General features: G+C 45.3%; 1 protein-coding gene across 1 annotated transcript in view; it reads right to left on the bottom strand.

The window, feature by feature from the left end:
- Itgb3 (integrin subunit beta 3) overlaps positions 1 to 22,077 on the bottom strand; it is a 52,553-nt gene that overhangs the window by 4,540 nt on the left and 25,936 nt on the right. Inside the window, exons 6-15 of the mRNA XM_010637492.3 lie at positions 21,590 to 21,752; positions 20,815 to 20,976; positions 19,555 to 19,650; positions 19,059 to 19,148; positions 18,092 to 18,226; positions 16,477 to 16,906; positions 8,814 to 9,036; positions 7,872 to 7,972; positions 5,716 to 5,835; positions 170 to 336 (exon numbers count right to left, since the gene is read on the bottom strand). Of these exons, the coding sequence (XP_010635794.2) occupies positions 170 to 336; positions 5,716 to 5,835; positions 7,872 to 7,972; positions 8,814 to 9,036; positions 16,477 to 16,906; positions 18,092 to 18,226; positions 19,059 to 19,148; positions 19,555 to 19,650; positions 20,815 to 20,976; positions 21,590 to 21,752 (1,687 nt within the window). The remainder of the gene's footprint in view (positions 1 to 169; positions 337 to 5,715; positions 5,836 to 7,871; positions 7,973 to 8,813; positions 9,037 to 16,476; positions 16,907 to 18,091; positions 18,227 to 19,058; positions 19,149 to 19,554; positions 19,651 to 20,814; positions 20,977 to 21,589; positions 21,753 to 22,077) is intronic.

Below are 22,077 nucleotides of genomic sequence, written 5' to 3'. Positions count from 1 at the left end.
CCCTTTTAAATTTTTTTTTTTTTTTTTTTTTGGTATCGGGGAATCGAATTCAGGACCTTGGGCTTATAAAGGCAAGTGGTGGCACCACTGAGCTAAATTCCCAGCCCTTCCGCTTTAGATTCTTGAATTAAAGAGCTAAGAAAGCACCCAGCGTAGCCCAGCCTCTTACTGTGTCCCATTTGGCTCTGGCTCGTTCTTCCTCGAATTTAGCAAACTCTTTGCGGTCGTGGATGGTGATGAGTAGCTTCCAGATGAGCAGAGTAGCAAGGCCGATGAGCAGAATGGCCCCCATCACTGACAGCAGGACCACCAGGATATCAGGGCCCTTGGGACATTCTGTCGGGAAGAAGAAAACACGAATCTCTTGAACTGGCTGGGTACAGTGTCTTCTTGACAAAGGAATATAGAAGGTGAAAGGCTGCTCAGGAGGCTGCAGAGGGAGGATCACGAGTTTGAGGCCAGCCTGGGGAACTTAGTGAGGCCCTGTCTCAAAGTAAGAAATAAACAGGGCTGGGGCTATAGCTCAGTGGTAAAGCACTTGTATAGCATATGTGAGCTATGGGTTTAATCTCCAGCATTGCCCGATGAGGCAGAGACAGAGACAGAGACAGACTCAGGAACTGAGGAGGTAGCCGTAGCAGCAATCCAAAGTGACTGTTGCCTTGATTTGAACCCTGGCTTAACACCAACTTCGCTATGGGAACGGCGGTAAACTAACCTTTCTGGGTGACTTCCGTTTCTCCATCTTTAAAATGAAGAAAATATCCACACTTACTTGAATAGTGTTATGAGGAATAATTAAATTCATTTACTCCAAACAGTGCCAGGCAGAGAATAAGTGCACAATAAATATCAGCTACTGTTGTTATTGGTATTCTCACACCTGGTCTTTCATTAATTTATTTGCCTACTTAGCCCCTGCAAGCATTTGTGTCTATTACCCTGATTCCAACATTTGTATCCCTGAGGGCTGTGAGCCTCATGATCTTTTTTACCATGCTTAGAGACCAGGAGGTCTGCCAGCTACAATAATATTTGGAGTTCTTTCCCAAAATATTTAGTCATCTAAAGTGCTAATACTGTTTAACCCCACTCAACAACCAAAACAACAGAGTCAGTTGTCCTTCCAAGGGTCAGATGATTACCTAGAGCCCTGCAGAGCTCTGCTTCCCAGAAACCTCAGGTATCTGACAAGCGACCTCACTCTGGTAACAACCTCAAGTGTTATGAAACTAGGTGTTTCTCTATATGGGTATTGATGAGTCTGAAGTGGAAGTCACAGTCACTTTCCACGATATCTTCCACCTTCTTCTGTAAACATACACCCTCTGCTCACCACACACTACAAAAACAAAACAAAACAAAACAACACCACAAGCCAAGCTAGTTATTTCCCAACCCACCAAATTGCAACCTGTCTATACATGAGAGCCTAGAGAGAAGCTGTGAGGTTCCAGTATCTAAATCTCCATAAATGAAGGGTCCCAATTCTTCTGGGAAAAGTCATTATGAATTCTCTGGAAGATTTGGATAGAACTGGTCCTGAAATCTCAAAGTGAGACTTCTTCAACCCTGCGTGTTAGTATGGACAGAACAGGTGGAGTAAGAGGAGGTCTTCAGGTGAAAACAACCTGACACCCATCTTTATCAAGAGGTGTAGGTTGTAGTCTTCCTCTCTGGACCGCCCCAGCCACAGTGGTGGACCTACTATGAGTGACCCAAAATCAGGAAAGCCCCTGTAGGGTCGGCAGATTTAGCAACAAAGTTACTCATATAGGATGCCAGGATAAATTTGACTTTGAGACATTATTTTTATTACAACTATGTACCAAATGTTGTACATTCTACGTTTTATCTGACAACTCTTATCTGAGAATGAAGAAGAGGGCCCAGCTGGAACCCATACCGTGTGGCTCATCCCCATCTGACCAATCCTAACCATTTGGCAATGCTCCCTTTTCAGCCCTATGGTGGCTCAGACCGTGAAAGAGAACATCTGTAAGACAGTGAGTTGGGGAAGAGAAAGAGAATCCTCTGCTCCAGGATCCCAGCTTCTGCACTCTCCTTAAAGCCAGAACCTGTGGAAATAGTTGGAGATAGAGGACAGAGAGAAAAGGCAGAGCTGATAGAAAATGTGGGTCTATGGCTAGGGTAGAATGCTTGTCTAGTGTGCACAAGACCCTGGGCTCAATTCCCGGCAACAAAATAAAGAGGAAATGTGGATCTCTGGACCTGGGGTCCCATATCCTGATGTGAAGGAAGGGGACTACCGGCAGAGACCTTGAAAGTTATCCACCAGGGTGTTATCCGTACCTTCCCGGATTATCATCCTCCTTTGCCTCTATAACTCTAGGCAATATGTTCCAGTCTCAAAATCCCAAGCCAAAAGATTTGGGTAAGTGATTCAAAAGGAGCCACAGCAAATTGTTGTAGCAAAGGGACAAAGTAAAGTCAGATGCCAAAAACAAAGATGCAATGCCCTTTTGAAATCAGAAAGGACAGAGATAAAGAGGGTGAAAAAAAATCCATGCAGTATGTTAATGTGGGTGCGCAGATACACATAAAGAAGTCATGGTCAAACCAATCCACACCTGCTTCCTGTTCGCCTTCCCTGGAATGGCTAAAAAAAACAAAGGTGATATCCTTTCTTTACCTTCCTTGTCCCATATAAACGTTAAGGGTTCCAGGAAGAACTAATAGATAATACCCCAGATGGGGACACTACGCTGTTCTCTATGGTGGAGAAAGCAACACCTTGGGTGACAGAGACGTGGCAGCCCTTAGGGAGACCCACGAGCAATGGCTCCCACAGGCTTTCCTGCTTCTCTTTTACCACCTTCATCCCTTCCTTCCCTACGCAGCCAAAGTTTTCCTACCGGGTACCAGGAAATACATAAGCCCCATTGTTTCCTAGGAATCATCAGTTCTACCAGTTCATTCAAACCTGAGTTATTAAATACCTTCCTTGTAGATACCTAAGTATAGAGATAAAACATTAGAAAGATAGACATCTTGCTCCTGAATTCACGGAGCTTAGGATCTACCGAGCAGGTGATTCAAGAAGGAATTTAATCCCGGTACCATAAAGGCCCTTCTAAAGTAAGCCCAGATGCTGTGAGAATGCAACAGAAGTACCACACCTCCTCGGTAACACGGACGCTGGAGGAGGCCTTAAAAGGCCCCTCGGAGGAAGTGATGTGTTAAATCAAGAGGCACTCGAATGGTGGGGTGAATCCCAGTTCCCAGGAGCACTAGTGAAGAACAGAGATGTAAACGTGTGCAAGTAGGGCTCAGGATATTTTTAAAAAATTAAAGTGAAACCTTATTACAGAAAAGACACACAGCAGACTACCCCTTAGGCAGACTAGAGTATGAAGCAAAGCAGGCTGGTTCCATCAGCAGAAAACTCTAGAGAAAAGACAGCAGAGCTGCTACTCAAAAGAGACAGAGCAGCCCAGCCCCAGGAGATAAATAGCAAAGTTGGCTCCTCCACAGAGTGCTGCACAAAGAACCCATTTCACTTTGATGGGGTCTCAAAGAAATGCCACTGGAATGAAATGGCTTATGCAAATGAAGGTGAAAATACAAACACTGTGTTTATAGGATAATGTAATTGAAACCACAAGTTTGCATAAATGTATCAGAAGGGTAACTGTAAGACTCCAGTGGTAGTAAGGGTCACTGAAGAGACAAGATATATGGTTTTAATTTATATGTATTAATAAATAATATTTTTCTGAAGGGGAAAAAAAAAGAAATGCCATTAATTGTTTATGGTTTCTTTCAAGAAGGGGTAGGGTTTCCAAACCAGGTGAAGTTTAGTTACTCTGCAAGGTCTCTGGATTTTTTTTTTTGTTTTTTGTAGGGGTAGGGTTTCCAAACCAGGTGAAGTTTAGTTACTCTGCAAGGTCTCTGGATTTTTTTTTTGTTTTTTTTTTGTTTTTTTGTTTTTGAGACAGAGTCTCATTATGTAGTTGAAACTGGTCTGGAACTCACTATGTAGACCAGGCTGGTCTCGAACTCACAGCGATCCTCCTGCCTCAGCCTCCCGAGTGCTGGGATTACAGGCGTGCACCACCAAGCCCAGTTTTTTTTGTTTGTTTAACAAGAGAACACACCAAAGTTTGAGGACCACTGCTCTAGAGCAGGAGCCAGTAGCCTGTAGCCCATGAGTAAATGTAACCTGCACCTGTTTCTATAAATGTAGTCATGGCTGCTACCATGGCACAGAGGGGTAGCCATGGCAAAGACCACATAACTCAAAAAAATTTAAATACTTGCTACCTGGCCCTTTACAGAAAAGGGTTTCTAGTCCCTAGTGTAAAAGTTGGTTTCAAGAAATTCCTACTTCTGTAAATGTCGAGAGACCAACTGATTTAACATTTCCCTTCAAAGACTGTTCCCATAATCGCTCCCATAATTTCTTATCCACTCCAACACTGTGCAGCCCTAACCCACTGCAATGTCTTTACTGATTTATGTGTCTGTCTCACCCAGGGCCTGTGAGCGCCACACATCTGCTGTACTTACTGTTGTTAAGTTTCAGCACATAACGCAGTGCCTAATCTACAGTAAATATTCAAAATTATTTTTTAATGATTCATATCTCAATCTGTTATTTACGGAAGGAAAGGTGCTATGATTTGGATATGTTTTGGGTCAGCCAGTAGAATAAAGTTCAGGAGATGGAACACTCAGGAAGTGAGGCCTAAAGCAGAGTAACCGATTCACTGCTCTCAGACGGGACTGATATAATTCTCTTGGGACCCCAGTCAGTCTTCATAATGAAGTTGTTAGAAAAAGAATGAGCCTGGACTAAAAATACAGCTCAGTGACAGAGCACATACTGAGCATAGGTTGAATCTCTTAACACCAAATAAATAAGTTAATAAATAAGAGCCAGTCTGGCCCCTGAATTAGTTCTTATTGTGTGACTGCTCTCTCCCTCTCACATAGGCTCCCACCACGCGCCCATCTGCTGCACTGCGATGTGGCCAAGGGAATCCTCACCAGAAACTGTATCACAGAGTCATCCAGACTGGAAACTTCAGCCTCCCAAACAATTAGGTGAATAAGCCTCTTTTCTTTATATATTTCCTAGCCTCAGGCATTTTGTTATACAACAGAAAGATGAACAAAGGCCAAGGTCCTGAAGGTAGCAGGGGAAGCAGTATGCAGTATTGGAGGGTGACAAACCTGTAGTTCATCTGTGTATGGTAAGACGGATGCCTCCTGCTTCCAGGAGGCTTAAGAGCAAGGAGTAGCTTTCATTTCCCGGGGCAGCCTGAGTCAGTGCCCCAAATCCATCACCACATTCGGATATAAACTTACTGAAGTCAAAGCTTTCCACCCTAAGGACTTCCTCTGCAGCAGCAGGCAAGTTGCTCATGGCGACCACCTCATTTATAGTAGAACATACGTCATGTGGGATAAGCACCTACAACTTAAATCCTTACTTGGCATTATTACCTCAACACATGCCATGATACATTTTTCTTCGATGATATCTATACCTACCTTTTTCCTCCCCTTATCCACGTTATTTGTGTGTCTCCTCAACTAGCAAATCACCTTCTTGGTAAAAATTTACATATTCCTCTCACCAGAATGACAGACTCTAACATCACTTTTAAGGCCAGGTGTAACCTGTTCTATTTCAGAGGGGTAATGGTTCTGTCTTCCCAGGGCAGGGACAGGGCCTCTGAGTTCACTCACCCGGCTCTTCTACCACATACAGGATGGACTTTCCACTGGAGTCTTCATAGTACTGGAATCTGACAACACAGTCATCCTCATTCTTATAGGTACAATTCACTGCATCTTTGCCAGAGTCCTCTGGGGTGCAGGAAAGGCGAATATGAAAAAAAGTACAAGCATGTCAATTTCTGGAAGATGGGGGTCTTTTCAAAGCCCTATCATAGGACTTCTGGGAAAATATGTCAGGAAATTCTGTGCCTGACCATTAGGCACAATGCCCAGATTTGAGATGGCTGTCATGCCTGGCAGTCGCTGGCCCTTACTAATATATATTGTCCCTAACACGCCCTTTTGGTTTTTATTCCTTCCTCTGGAAGGGACATGCTATGATGACACTATACATTCTTATTAAAAGCCCAGGTCCACTACTCACCAACTGTAATCTTAGATAAGTTATTTGATCTCATGGAATTTCTCTTTTTTCATCTACAAAAGGAAAATTATACCACCCCCCCTTTACAGGGTTGGTGGAGAATTAAGGGACATAAAATAGTCCCTAACCCTAAATAATCCCTAACCCTAATGTACCTTTCTGTGCTTGCTCAATGACTCTCAACAGTCTGCTCATGCAGCCCTCACAGTTTTGCCATTTCTGTTTCTGATCTGTAGGCTTCATTCCTTCTAACTCTAGAATCTGTTATTATGACACTGACACTGTGAGTTACCCTCCACTATGCCTATGCCGGTTGCACTATGTCCTATACTGGTGAAACAAGATGGGCAAAACTGATACAAAATGAGATTAAACAAATGTGTCAAGATCATACAACAGGACTAAAACATGAATCTCAAAGCATACTAAACAGACAGGGAGTCAACAAACTGTCAATACACCAGTGGTATAACAATATAAAGGAAACAGTAAAGGTTTCAGGAGTAAAGGTTTTCATCTTAATGCACCGCTCTCTTTCCTGGGCAAATCAGTTCTCTTGAAATTCAACTGTCTCATCCACAAAATGAAGATATCCACACTACCATAGTTCTACCTCATTAGGCTGAGGGAAAAATATATAATGAACAGGAAAGATACTTTTATGAATTTCATAGATATGCATTTATGTTTGCGATTATTGTGGAGGTGAAGGGAGTGACAGCACTTATCAATTAACTTTTAAAACTTGCTTGATCTAAATGATAAAAATATCTCCACATCTCTATGTCCTCTCTCCTCTGAGCTAATCATAGCAAACCTACTCTCCTGCAAAGGAAAAAGCGCTTCTGCGAACAATCTGCAAATCACCAAGCTCACCCCAGGCCCACTTTTGATAACAGCTGAAGGTCCATAGATCTGCCTCTTTTCATAACATTCTCACCAAAAGCTGACTAACTAACTATGTCTTACTGTGGTTCTCATTGAAAGTATGTTTCTTGCCTTCATGGCTGATTACCATCTCCCTCGTACCATCTGGTGTCTCACTAGCCCAGATAACTTACCAGATGTGCTGACAACAGCAGAGGTCATCTTCTTAAAAGTCAAGATGAAAAACAGAGCAGAATACAGGGAAGAGCTTTTGCTTCCCCACTGCTTGTATTTTTCTCTGATTTATTCTAGGGTGGAGAGGTTCTAGGGGCAGGGATCCAGAGTCAGAGGGCTTCCAGATAGAGATTTTGATTATAAGATCATAAGGGTGAGGGTTTCCCTCTAAACTAGCAAAACTTTAAGCTAAAGACTAGACATTATTTACGATTTTTAATAAAGTAAACTTGGCAAATTCATTCCAGCCAACTAAGCTAAGATGATCACAACACAGATAACCACCTTCCAGCTCTGTGGCTATTTCTTCTGTGAAATGAAGATGCATTATCTTCCTTTCCCGGCAGGCAGTGAAGTTAGGGTTGCCTTATCTATACAACCTTTACAAGTTGCACACAAGCTCTTGCTGAGTCTGTGGGCTTCAGGAAAGCAGAAGGACTGAAGAACACATTAGAAGGGGTAAAGGCAAACTCTGGAAAGCCAGACTTCATCGTGTGCCCCCATGGTTCAGTCTTGCTTGACATTGCTGGATATGGGAATTTCTCTTCCGTTTTATAAATGCGAGTTGGAGAGGTTCTGCCCTTGCACTAAAAATGTTTAGAACCTAGGTACACGCAACCCTAGAACCTCCTGAACTTACTAAGCTCTTTCACAGGCTCTATCTCATCACGGCAATAACGGCTGCAGGTGTTTTCTTCATGTAAGTCTCCCCGGTTAAACTTCTTACACTCCACACACTCCCTAAGGGAGAGAGGAAACATCACAAAAGGCAAAGAACAAGCAGGCCTAAGCACATCCCAGTCCATCTCTGACCTTCACGCACAAAGAAAGCTGCTCCATTTCAGTAAAATGAAAACACCTTGAGTGTGAGGCTCAGGTGTGGAGTGCCCTCCTCACCCAGAGAGAACCCGGCAGCCAAAGGCCTCTTAAACTTTATTAAGCTTCTTCACGTCCTATCTGGGGCTGTGACAGGTCAGTAAGCCCCATACACTTCTGGGAGCCTTAAAGTCACAATAGGTCACATGTAAAATTAAAATTTTATTTTAAAATTACTACGAATGTCAAGACAGTGACAGGAGAACATTTAAACAAGCGCGAGGCCCTTCCAAGCATGGAGTCTGGTACAGCTGCACAGATTGCACGCCCGTGGATCCCGTTCCACTTAAAGCAGTAGGAGGAATGGCAGGGCGACAGACTTGGGTAAAAGGGGCTTCTCCGATTCCCCAAGCAGGTGAAGGTTACACAGAGAAATATCCCTGTGCCACATGATATCCTCCCTAACTCCAGTCCCTGCACCTCCCGCAGAATCAGATCAGCCCTGGAATATCCCAGAGAATATCTGCTGTAGCCTTCCAACTCCAAGAGATCCAGAATGCCACTCTAGAAAAGTCTGCTCCAAATGGAGACCAGTTTGTGCTACCTTGGCCTTTCACAGTTGGAACCACCTCCAACTTTCCCAAAGTTTTCATTGGAAAGGGGAAAGAAGCCATTTGGCTGGAGCAGATTCAGCAATCTTCAGAGTTGGGGATTCTATGGTCCTCTGGCTCCCAGCCCCACTCCCCCCTCTGAAGAGCCCACTCACTTCTTAAAGGTGCAGGCATCCGGACAGGTGGGACATTTCTCACAGGTGTCCCCATAGGATCCAGGCTGGATGCAGACACAGCTGCCGCACTCACACTTGCCTCGGCCGCTGCACAGCAGCCCATTGCTGGACACGCAGGTGTCAGTGCGCGTGGTGCAGTTGCAGTAGTAGCCAGTCCAGTCAGAGTCACACAGGCAGTCCCCACAGCTGCACTGGCCGTGGCCTGCAAGCACACAGTCCAAGTAGGTAGGATAAAGAGACCTCAGTCCCATGACAACAAGCTACAAATTTCCACCCCACTCTCCCACCAGACAGACAATAATCTTGCAGGTTGGTAAGGAGCAGGGACTCCTCTCCGTGGGGACAAACTCAGACTTCTAAGTGTCTCAAGGTGTGGCAGGACTTGTTGGTCCAAGTCATTGTAGAGCAGAGAAGTCTCAGGATCTGTCCAGGCCTCCTTCCTTCTCCCTCTTCTGAATCATTCTACCTTCTCAGTTTGCCAGCTTCAATCCAAGGACTAGACGTTAGCTTTTTAGCCCAGAGGGCAGGCACAGCACTTAGCCACAGTCTGTATCCACACAAGGCACTCAGGGTCCTTGACAATGTGGCCTGATGATGGCGCAAGAGTTCTTAGGCCCCTTTTAACCTGACAAGACTGCCCCCTTCCCTGGCCTGACTTGAGCTGACTGGAAAGGCCTTCTGTTGCTATCATTTATCCCCTCTCAGTTGGGTTAAACACCAACATAGCCTTCAGCTTGGACCAGTTGCTCCCCGCCACCACTAACAGACCAGCTACCGATGTCCATTATTCCACTTCTCAAATCAGCCACTTTGTAAGGAGGAGGATGGGCTCTGGACAAATCTACACAAGATAAGAAACCTGCACTATAGCAGATGGAGGAGCAGAGAGGTCCGAGCACAGGGCTGTACCCAATGCCTGGGGAAGGAATGTAAACAGGGTTCCAGATGCGTAGGTAGCTGGGGTAAAGCATCTAAAGGACAAGGTGCCAAGAGCCCGAAGAATCAGCCAAGGAAGCCAAGGAATCACAGAGAACAAATATAGCCTACCTCCCTGCTTGCTGAGGAAGTTAACATGTTCCTGCAGGCTTGAACCATCAGGGGTCTATGCATGACTGTCCCATCAGACAACTTGTACTACCCTTGCCACAGGCATGCATATACCACACGGTGATTCAGAGACACCCAGCAGCAAGACATACGAACGTGTTAAATAAATCCTGTGAATTCCAGAGGGAAAGAAAGCAGAAAAGAGAAGCTAAATGAAAAGAGAGATTTTCCTGCAGTAAAGACCGTAGCCAGCAATGATCTTACGTAGCCCGGTGGCCTCCAACAAGCCTCTACTACTGCCTTTATACTCAAAAGTTGCAGAAATACCCTGGTTATCTTCTCAAGCTGACATCATTACATCACATATGGCCCAGTAGAGTAGTCTTGGCAAGGATCTCTTTTCCATTTTTCAAACCAACCAAGGAAGTAAATATTCCCAGTAGAAAGTAATGCCTGTGATAACAATGGTAATAATGTTCCTGAACATGTGTTGAGCATTTAATGTGTGCCATGCACTGTGCCAAGTTCTTTAGTAGTATGTGATTCAATTTATTTCTCAAATTTGGCATTTTTTGATATTTTGGGCCAGATGGTTCTTTATTGTGGGATGCGGTCCTGTATGCTGCAGAATGTTCATTATCCTTGTACTCTACCCTTCTATCAGTAGCAGCCTTTCAGTTAGGACTATCAAAGAAGTCACCAGACATTGCCAAATGTTCCCCATGAGGCAAAACAGCTCCTTCCCTCCAGTGAAGAACCAATTTTTTGAAGGGTGAAGGTGGTGAAAAGAGGGCAGAGGTATGGGAAAAAAAAAAAAAGAACCAAGACATCATGTAAAGGTACAAGATCCCAATGATGAATGTAACTGTATTGTTTGCTTTAAATGTACCAATAAACAATGGGGGGGGAGAACCAGTTGGGGGTTTTTTTGTTTTTGTTTTTGTTGTTGTTGTTTTGTACCAGCGATTGAACTCAGGACCTCGTGCTTGCCAGGTAGGTGCTGGGAGAACCAATTTTAAAATATCAGTCAACATTATCAGCCACTCACCTACTTAAAACCCTGCAAAGACTCCACACTGCCTCAAGTCCAAAGTCCTTAGCAAATATTCAAGTGTTTTACAATGTGTTCTGCTCTACCTGCTGTATCGCCCACCTCCCATTTCCACATATTAGCTAACACACAGGACCATCTTCTCCACCATCCTTAATTCCGGGAGCTCATGCTTAGAATGTCCTTACCCCAACCTAGAATGTCCTTTCATCCTGTGACCACGCTCCTACTCAAATGTTCCTTCCTCTCGGTAACTTTTTTTTAAAACTCTACTCAAATGTTTGTTCCTCTTAGTAACTTTTTCTGGCTTCCTCGGGCAGAATCCAGTGTCTGCTCATGTGTTCTCCAAGCACAATATTATCTACTTCCTTTTCTACCCTTATTTTATGGCCATTTGCTTGCTTATCTGTTTCTTTCTAAATTGTGAGCTCCTTGATAAAAGAGAACATGCCATATTAATAGTGAGCAGCATGAAATCTGGTGTACAGTAGACATACTATTAATGTGTGCTCACTTATACATTTATTCGACAAATATTTATTGAGTTCAGACCACATGCAGGGTAGAGTAGCAGTGAACAGTAGGACAAAGCTCTTTTCCCAACCCTCCACCCAGTCCCCCGCTACCGGGGATCAAACTTGGGTCCTTATGCTTGTGAAGCAGGGGGCAGAGGACAAAGCTATTATTATGGAGCTTACAGTCTACACATGCATGCATCCATCTGTGCCTTGTGTTATGCTATTACAGTACTGCAAACAGCTGTCATCCCTGGTGGGGAAGATTATTTACTTTACTATCTACCTGAGTGTAGTAGTGGGACAGATCCAGAACAGGGGGACCAGTGTGCATAAAGGCAGTCCCTAACTCAATGCTGTATCCTCTTAATACTCCTTTAAGAAGGCTTCAAAGTTTAGCTCCTAAACCTTGCAGATGATTCATTCTCCAGAACTCTGAACCAGGAAGAAGCCGATACATAATAAAAATCTGACTGTTACTCAAAGGAAAGGTAGGGGGCAAAGGGGAAATAACCTAAATTGGTCTGGAAACTGCATCACTGTAACAACTCCTCTGAGAAGACGGAGGAGAGGGGTGATACAAAGCCAGGCTCACACAGCAACTAGCTCTAGGCCCCCATTGCTCCCAGCAACTCTAGCAGGTCCAACTAGTAGTGTCTCTTGGCCACTATGAGTCCCTCTGCCTGTGGCCTCAGCACCTTCTGCTAGCAACCACTTTGGCATTCAAGGCTCAAACACACCAAAACTAAATAAACAATAAGGCTCAACCACACCTTCACTGCTTTAGAAAGAAATGGCTGTTTCCCAGGAAGCCTAAGGAGGGAAATCCCAGCTCCCTAGCTGACAAGTAGTATATCTAGAGATAAAGGATATTGGGCTGGAGGAAGATGGAGAAAGTATAAAGGTTCTGAGCTGTAGGTCAGGTTCCCTACATATGCGACTTGCAGTGAGAATTCCTGCCCCAGTTATTATAGACAGCTAAATTAGGTAGAAATATTATAAGCAGTCAGACAGGGCCAGGCCCTTGAGGGAGGCAGTGCAGAAGATAAGAACCCAGTACAACCGTGGCTGGAAGCACATTTCACTGAAAGCCAGCCTTCAAGGTAAAGATGGAATGACGAAGCCTACATACCTCCCTGAGGGATGAACAATATATTATAATTGGTATTACCCAGTCCAAAAAAGTCCAGAGATAGGCATCAGTCACCTGAGTGGGTGGGTAGGACCTCCTGACCGATCTCTTCCCAAAAAAGTCCTTGTTCTTTCCTTGTACACCCACTGTGAGCTGCTTCCCCATTGGATCAATATTACCTCAGTGACTAAACTTGCGATCTTTTGGTTGATCATAATTTTGTCTCACGTGGTACCCATCCCATGATTTTGCACTCTAAAACTTCCTCTGTAAATCGGGCTCCTTGGCAACCCTCTTGGGTCCCCTCCTGTCTGTCAGGAGCTATAGCTGTCTCCCTCAATAAATATTTCCCGTTCTTCACCTCCATTGTTCTTAGAACTCATTTTTCAAGGGCCAGGGATTTAGCTCTGTGGCACTGTGCCTACCTCACAAGCACAAGGTCCTGAGTTCAACCCCCAGTACCAAGGGGGAAAAAAAAAAGAATTCATTCTTAAGTTTTCAGGAACACGAATTCGAATTTGGCATGCCTGACATCTAACAGGTTGAGAGTTACATTATTTGCCCTGTATCATTTGGAGGTCCTGTATCACAATGACTTACTGGGAAAGTGGAAAGGAGGGAGGGATGCAGTCTATGGCAACAATCACAAGTTAGCAAGAATGTAGTCTCTGACAGAGACTGCCTTCAGCCTGATTCCAGTGGGCTCTAGACCAAGAATAGTACCAAGAGTTAGACCCACCTTGAGGCAAAGGGACTGGCCTTGTGCAACCCCTGGTCTCACCGGTCAGCATCTGAGGGGAAAGGAGCTCCTATCAGCCAACAGGCAGGCTGCAAAGCCAGGGGCAGCTGTGAGCCATTATCAGCCAAGCCTCACAGCACAGTGGAGCCCCATGGGGTCTACTATGCCCCACTTTTGCCCCTGGCTCCTGGACGAGGGAAGACTGACACCACAGAGTCCTGGCAACATCAGAGCCCTTGGCCTCCTCAGAAACCCTGGTCCTACAGTGTTTCCTTTGTGAGGCAAAACAAAGTGATCCCTGACAAGATGATCTGCGAGGCCAGCCAGGGAGTGGGGCTCGGAGTAGAAGTGACCGGCCAGAGCCAGCAGACTGACCCCACGCCCTGGCACAGTCAGCCCTTAAAAGGAAGCCACAGTGTGGTAATGTCACAGAATTGGCACCCTCCCAGCAGAAGGGAGGCCAAGCCTGGGTTCATAGGAAAATCGGGGGGCGATGAAAAAGAATGAAAGACGGAATAGGGAAGGAATCCAGCTCAGGAAAGGACAGAGAACGCGTTTCCGGTCAGAGGGAATGCCATCACTCTTCCTGCATAGCTAGACTTCCCGGCTCACCCCTCTCTTTTCTTCTCCTCTAGGAACTACCCCCCTTTAGGAATCAGGCTCCTCCATGTAGCTGCCCAGATCCACCCCCTCCACCATGAATTTCTCTCCAGAAGAAAACTGTAAGACTCCCCTAGGTCACCTCATTTCTTGGCCTCATGACGTGAATTACCCTTAGGTAAGTTAATGAAAGGCAAAACTCTTACGCTTTTCTAAGCCTACATGACTACTGCACAGAATGTGGTTCACAAAGGAACAAAGGATGCTCGATCCATCTATGCTCACGAAAGCAGCTGGTGGGAAAGTACCTTGAGGGAAAGGACACACTCCCTGATGTGTAAGGCAGGGTGCTGACAAGGGGACAACCTCAGACAATACCTCAAGTAGCAAGGGAGTAGGCGGAGTAACCAGCTGCTAGGCTTAGATGCCCGGGGCTAGAGAAATAGCACGCTCGCCTCATGAGCCCTTTCTGTGACACCGAAAAGGATACAGGGTCATCAGATTTGGTGAAGGACAATGGCAAGAGGGGACGCAGCTCTGAGAGGCGAGGAAGCAGACGGACCGAGTGCCAGCACAGAGGACGCACTCAGTGATTGTGTGCCCGAGCTCTGTCACTGAGGATGTAATGACAGCACCACAGGGTCCAGATGTGAGGCCACTGGGCACCAGGTACCCTGGGAAGAAGTGGTGGAGTGAGGCTGCTTCAGAAACTGCCTGGTTTCCCCCAAGATGAGACGAGCACTGAGGATGAGCTATTCTTGCACTGCCAGAGGCAAGAACCGGGGCTGCTATGCAGGCAGCTGACTTTCTCTGGTAGCCTCGGTGGGACTGGCAACCGAAGGAAACACACTCTGTCTGGAAACCCACTCACCAGCCCAGGAACAATCAGGCCTTAGAGTAGTGAGGGCAGGGGCACCCCCAACAGGCAATCTGTAGGCCTCTCCTAGGGCAACCCCTGCCCCTCAGTCCCAACCTTCTGCTCTTGGGGCTCCTACTCCAAACTTGGTCATTTCCTTTAGTACTTGGAATGTGACACAAATACTATTAAATACTAAAACGAGCTGAAATCCCTACTGTGCTCCCTAATTCAAACTGCTGCTGTGAACCTGATCTCTCTCTCCCCTGCCCTGATACTGATACGACTTTTCCTCCAAACTGTCTCTCAAATCGTGTTGGCATAAATGTTGCCAATAATAAACTACTTTCTGTTTTGAGGGCATGCTTCAGAATGACACAGAATCATCCTTCTAACAGCTTTTTTAAGAGCTGAAGTTAGTGTTAAAGTAAGCATCTGTGTCAATTAGCTCAGGCGGTTAAACTCCATCGCAAATGAAGTCAAACTGGATCATGGGTTTTCATACAGAGCACTTATAGTCTCTTTGTTCAACTGGTCACAAAATGCACCCATAGTCCAGTTCCAACTAACCTGCAAATGTCTGCAGACTGCATCTGACGAGAGAGGTTCAACCACAGTGATTATGGCCCCACATAAACCTACGTCCAGAGCCCAAGCAAAAAATCCATGCCAGCCATTTGCACTCTGAGAGTGTCGTCAGTATGACAGCAGCTACAAATTACATTAGCATTATTTCATGTTCTAGCTACAGAAGTATCGCAGCAGGAATCTCTGGACAAGGAGAAATCAGTCTGAGATTAACAGCAGGCTGCAAGATCTTACTGAATTTTGTTGTAAGAGGAACAATTCAGCATCCTACAGGTGAAGCGGACTCAAAAGTATAATCCCCACGGTGTACACAACAACTCTGTATGACACTGCTAAACTTTCTGATATGTTGAGATGTTCTATACCTGTGCAATCCATTATGGTAATCACAAGCCATATGTGGACATTTACCAACTAAAGAACTGAACTTTTTATTTTTCTGTCTTAGTTTAAATATCTACATCTGACTAGTGACTACCGCATTGGATAACCCAGATCTAGAATTTTAAAAAAAAGTAATATTAGTACCAGTAGTGAAAAATAGGGCTAACATTTGACAAGAGCACACTGTTTTCCAGACATTGTTCTAAGTATAGTAGCTCATTAAGTGAACTTCAATGTCTTTATATATACTAAGTCTACAGTATATACACTATATACACTGAGTCTCTTGTAATAAAAGGCAAAGTTATTACTAACTTTACAATACATTCTGACATCATGTATCTCCTGTTTCCCAGTACTAAAATCTTAAGTCACTGTCAGCAATTTTTTTAGCAAAAAGATATATTAGTCCTTATATTCAAAAAGACTGGGAATTGAAAACATTAGCAGAGTCAGCAGAGGAAAGGTAAGAACAACAACAACAACAAAAAATCCCTCACCTTGATGGTTCCCACTCCTTTCAGCCCTTGGTTTAGCTTCCCTCTACTCCACAAGCAAGGGGAAAGCTCAATTTCCCTCCCTTCTTCATTTCTGTTTTTCTACCTTTGGAACAGAATACCATCTCCTCCACCTGCCCACCTTGAGCCCTTGCCTATGTTTCCAGGACTAAAGTGTGAGTACGCATGGCTGTGGAGCTATGTGTGCACTCAAAGCATGCATTTCTACTCACCTGAGCACATCTCTCCTTTGTAGCGAGCACAGGAGAAGTCATCACACTCACAGTACTTGCCCGTGATCTTGCCAAAGTCACTGCTATGGCAGAGGCACTGGCCACAGAGGCACTCGCCCCTCTGGCTGCAGATGGGCTGGCCTTCCTTGGGGCTGCACTCATCCTGCTGAGAGGGCCGATAGTCCTCTTCAGAGCACTCACAATGGGACCCCAGCCAACCAGGCCCACAGCGGCACACCCCACACTCGAAGGTTCCATTGCCATTGTTGCAGCGGCGGCTGTAAGGTTTAGCATAGGCCTGGCAAGTGCAGTTGCAATCAAAAGTAACCTGGATGGTAAGGCTGTCCTTGAAGCCTACAGGCTTGATGGTAAAGGATTTCTCCTTCTCTTGGGGGCAGCCACGCACCTTGGCCTCGATGCTGAAGCTCACCTGGATGGAAAGCAAGGTGGCACTCAGACCCGAGTAGGTCAAGTCAACACTCCAGACCAGAGGGAAAGAAGCTATTCTGGCCTGTCAAGGAATGCCCAGGGTGCGCATCTAATCCTCCCGCAATCCCAGCCTTCTTACTACAAAGCAAAACAAAACTAACACAGGGCCATGAATTTAGCTCAGTGGTGCCACCCCCTGCCTCGCAAGCACAAGGTCCTGCATTTGATTCCTGGTACAAAACAAAAAACAAAAACAAGACTGGCATAGCTGTGGTGCTGTGACATATCTTGCTGGACACAGATACAGTTGAGAAATAGAAGGCTGTTTTGATTCCACATGTGGAATACACCAGTTTAAACAGAGCAGAATCTGATCTTGTGCACACTCTGCTCAAACCAACTAAGCCAGCTGGACTGTTTGCTGAATATCATCGAGACACACAAAACACTTTGTTGCACACACAATGCCAAAGAGTGGACCAACCATCAACTGAAGATCTACTACTCAATTTCTACATAACATTTCATCACAGGCCAATATTTCTTACGTGGGGCGTGGGCACATGTGCCTTAAAAACAGACTGATACAAAGATCAATAAATAGATCTACAGGAAAATCACTGAATCACAAGACCTACTTCCCTCTCTTTTTCCCTGCTCTCCACCCATCCTTCCCTCCTAGGGCAGAAGCAGAGGAGAACCACCAAGCAAGGAAAGCCATGAAGGGATTGGAGAGCCAAAATGAACATCTGCATCCCCAATTTCCACAAGGGTAGGTATTTGTGCCTATTTCATTTGCTGTGGACTCTTCGGCAAATAGAGTAATGCCTGGCACATAGTCAGTGCTCAACAAAAATGTACAGATAATATGAATTATGTTGTAGAGAAAGAAAAGGCATTACCTTAGGAGAAGCTGGAAACTGGTCAGGGGTGCAAGGTAAGAAATACTCTCATTTCCAATCAAATATGCATAAACAGAGACACACAAAATGAAAGTTCTTAAAAACCCTGACAGTGATGTGCACTCAACAAATAAGAAGAAAAGACTGGAAGCTCTAGTACATCTGACTTGTAATGACTTTCAGGAAGAACAGCACTGAAAGGAAGTGGCAGGGGGCCCACAGATGCTCAAGGGCATAGGCCAGGACCAGACCTGCCACTCTAGCCCCTACGCAGCCCGCCTCACCGTGTCCCCAATCTTGAGTCCCACACAAGACTTGAGGCCTGGGATGACTTCATTGTTGAGGCAGGTGGCATTGAAGGATAGAGACAATTCTTCAGGGAGGTCACGTACTTCTAGCTCTACTTTAGAACGGATTTTCTGAACAGAAAAGAGGGGAACAAAGTTAAGGAAATGAGCTCAAAGTAACTGGGCAAGAGCCAATTCTCTCCCAAGAAAAATCTATTACATGGTCTTGGACTCACCCTGGCAGTGCCAGATGCTGATGTCTGCCAGCTCTCTTTCCTGCCTAGGAAACTGCTCCTTCTTCCTGTTCCCACTGTGTCAAATGAATCTGGGTAAAATCTAGACCCTCCTGCCAGCATGCAATGGGGAGTATCAATACAGGTCACCTTGTGTAGCCGCATGTTCTATCTAATTTTCAGTTACGCTGAGCTGGGCACTGTGGTGTACACTTGTAATTTCAGCACTCTGGGAAGCTGAGGAAGGAAGATTTTAAGTCCCAGCCCCAGGCAACTCAGCAATTTAGTAAGACTCTGGCACAAAAATAAAAGGAAAATAAAAAAGAACTGGGGATATAGCTCAGTGTGAAAGTCCTAGGTTTAATCTTCAATACAACAACAGTAACAGAAAATAACCCTCACCCTCCCCTTGGCTCAGAATCCTCTTTTCTCTGTTGTTGGAGCCTGGCTCTCCCTCACTCTACCCTGTGCAATTGCTCCTTCTCCATCTGACCCCCAATCCCTAGCTTCCATCTCTCCGAGGTCTCCACTCAATGTTCCTGTTGCACTCTGGCACTTTGCTGGGTCATTTTCTTCTCAGAGGCTGCATCTTCCCAGGGTTGGCCATTGCTCAGCCTCTGGGAGCACAAGAGGAAGGCAGCAAGGCTGCACGTTGGACTTGCAGCCACCACTCCCAAATCTGAGTCCTGTAGCATAAGCTGAGTCCAGAAGATTCAGCGCAAGACACTTACCCCGTAAGCATCAACGATGAGCTGGAGGACATTGCTGGAATCGGCAGAGAGAACCCCCACTGTGGTCCCCGGAATGAGTTCACTATAGTTCTAGGAAGGAAAACAAAGATGTGCAGAGCTTAGTGAAGAAAAGCAGTGGTGTCTTTACCATATCAGATGGGCAGTCTTGAAATGCAGATTAGAGGAGATGTATGGGATATTTCACTTACCACTACTAAGAATATACCAGAGCTTTTCAGTCCAGAGCAAAATTATAGGAAACTTTTGACACTCTCATCACACTGAAGTACCTCCCTTCCATCACTGCAAACATCAACCTATCTTTCCTAGTAAGTTTGAGGTTGAAGGAAAAAGGCCACAGGGAGGAATCTTAGGGACTTGGGGAATTGGTTGAAGAAAGGTCTTTCTTGGTTAGGGTCACTGCTTATGGGCTGGCTCCCCAGGATAAGTCCACCCATCACAGGACCTGCTCCAAGAAACCGTGAGGCAGAGTTACCTGGTAGAGTCTGACTACATTTTCAGTGACTGCAAAAATCAAATTGATGTTGTTCTGAGATAGCTTCTCAGTCATCAGTCCCAGAGAGGGATAATCCTAGAGAAAGGAGGACATGAAAATTTTAAAATCTCACATAAATCCCTGAATTCTAAGCCTTCAAACTTGGCTGACTTGGGCTATGACCAAGATGGTAGTGATGCTTTAAGTGTTTTACCCCAAAGCCAAAGTGAAGTACTATGGTTGGGTTGTGGTTTGAAGTATGTCCCTCAAGGTTTCAGGAATTCACATTTAATTCTCATCGCAAGGTATCAGGAGAGTGGAAACTTAATCTGACTACGGTGTTTGGTGCTGTGGACTTTGGGAAGTGATTAGGATCAGATAAGGTCATAGGTGGATCCATGATCGAATCCTGGTGGCTATACAGGAAATGGAAGAGAGACTAGAAGAGACACGCATGTACTCTTGTGTTCCCTGACTTTTGCCATGTGATACCTCGTACCATCTTGGGACTCTGCCACCAAGAAGACCACTGCCAGCCAGGGTTCCTTAACCCTACATCTCTAGAAAAATGAGCCAAAATAAACCTGTCTTGTTTATAAATTCCCCACTCTGTGGTATTGTGTTATTAGCAACCAAAACTGGACTAACACACGAATAAGAAGGATAAAGTAGCAACCTAACCCTAACTGTGAACTCTAGAGGCAGATGAAGAGGTGCAGGCTGGTGGTATCAAAACTGAACTAAGCACCTCTTTCTTATCACTCTAATTCAACGCAGTAACAGCACGGAGCAGCTTCACAGCTTGGGCACCAGGTTAGGCCTTGCTGTTTTAGAGCTATTAACAAACACCTTAGCCTTCCTATTGCGAACCTCCACCAATACCACAATATCTTCTCCCAGCAACCACAAGTGAGCATGGTATTCCAAGAAGGGGCTTATCATTAGAGTGTAGAGAAAGGCGATTCTCGGCCAGCCCCGTGAGTCCTTTGGGTCTATTCTGAATACTATGGCACTTCTGTCAGTATTGAGAACAGTGGCACCACTGACAACACTGGCCACAGTCAAGGTAATTTCTAATAGTTGTACAAATTGTACCCTGTGTGAGGGTGTCCTGTTGACAGGGGAGAAGCAGGCGGGAACTGAGCCCTGACCACTGCTCAGGAAGGGCCACCATTTTCACATTCATTCAGAGGTGTTCACTAGGCTAGGGCAACCTTAGCCATCATGGACAAGAACTATACGTAGCGCCAGGGGTCTCACCATGGTAGTAGAGGCAGAATAATGATTGTCGCTGCCAATGTGACACTGCCCATCATTGGGCTGGACAATGCCTGCCAACCTGCCATCCAATGCTACGTGGGTCTTAGCATCAGTGGTAAACACCAGCAAGTGTGACGCATCATTCCTCCAGCCAATTTTTTCCTGTTTTAATAAAGGTAAAAGAGACAAAGCAATTTCAGTCATATCATTGGTAGAGAATGAAGATCCAAGGACCTACCCGCCCAAAAGGCCAGGCAAGTTACCTTGGAGAAGAACCACAGTCCCAGTCCTTGAAATCCAAACTAGAGCTTACTAATTCAGGGGTTTGGAAAACAGTCTCATACTGATTAGTTCAAACAGCAAAATGAAACCTTCAACTTCAAACATAACTCTTTCAGTGACAGTCATGTTGCCCATCTAGAAACAAACCTTCATCCACAGAGCTGGGCTGGGCTAGAAGAAATCCCATCTAAATATCTGCCCTCTTTGCTAAAGTTATGCTAAACCAGCCTTGACTTTGAAATAATTCTGGAGAAAGCAGGAAGATGCTGTCCACTGAAAACATCTTTGAACCAGGGAGGTTCAAAGAGACATCGGCTTTGGCCAGGAGAGAATAAAAACGGAGGCTGCATATGTGAAGCAACTTATTCACAATGAAGAAAATTCTGATTAGCCCTTATCTCTTGTTTTACACCAGACGTTCCCAGGGTGAGCCACTTGCTTCCCCATTGTGATCTGTCATCTGTGCCTGGCATCCCATGCCCTCCAAACTCACATCACAGACTGTAGCCTGCATGATGGCATCAAAGCCACCCTCTGGGGCATCCCGGTTCCGTGACACGCTCTGTTTCTTCACTTCCTCATTGAAGCGGGTCACCTGGTCAGTCAGTGTCAGCACATGCTTGTAGCCAAACATGGGCAAACAGGTACTCTTCATACTGGGAAGGGATGGGAGATAATTTAGGGAGACAGCAATGGGAAAAGATAGCAGCGTGAGTCTGGAAGGGGAAAAGGGAGAGACAAATACGGACAACAACATGCCTGGAACAATTCCACACAACCACAATTATTCAGACAGTTCAGACTCCAAACCCCTCAGATTACCTAAGGGAATCACATCAACCTTACCTCCAGCTAGCCTAGGGGATAGGAGGGTGAGCTGGGAAAACAGACAGGGCCAGGGATTGAAATGGTTCAGCCACCTGCCTCACAAGCACAAGGTCCTGAGTTCGATCCCAGGTACCAAAAAGAAAAAAAAAAAAA

This window comes from Fukomys damarensis, unplaced genomic scaffold (genome assembly GCF_012274545.1).
Source record: "Fukomys damarensis isolate Sample0158 unplaced genomic scaffold, DMR_v1.0_HiC HiC_scaffold_23, whole genome shotgun sequence".
NCBI classification, from domain to species: domain Eukaryota; kingdom Metazoa; phylum Chordata; class Mammalia; order Rodentia; family Bathyergidae; genus Fukomys; species Fukomys damarensis.
Note: the sequence above shows the minus strand (reverse complement) of the source record. Positions and strands in the feature narration are given on the sequence as shown.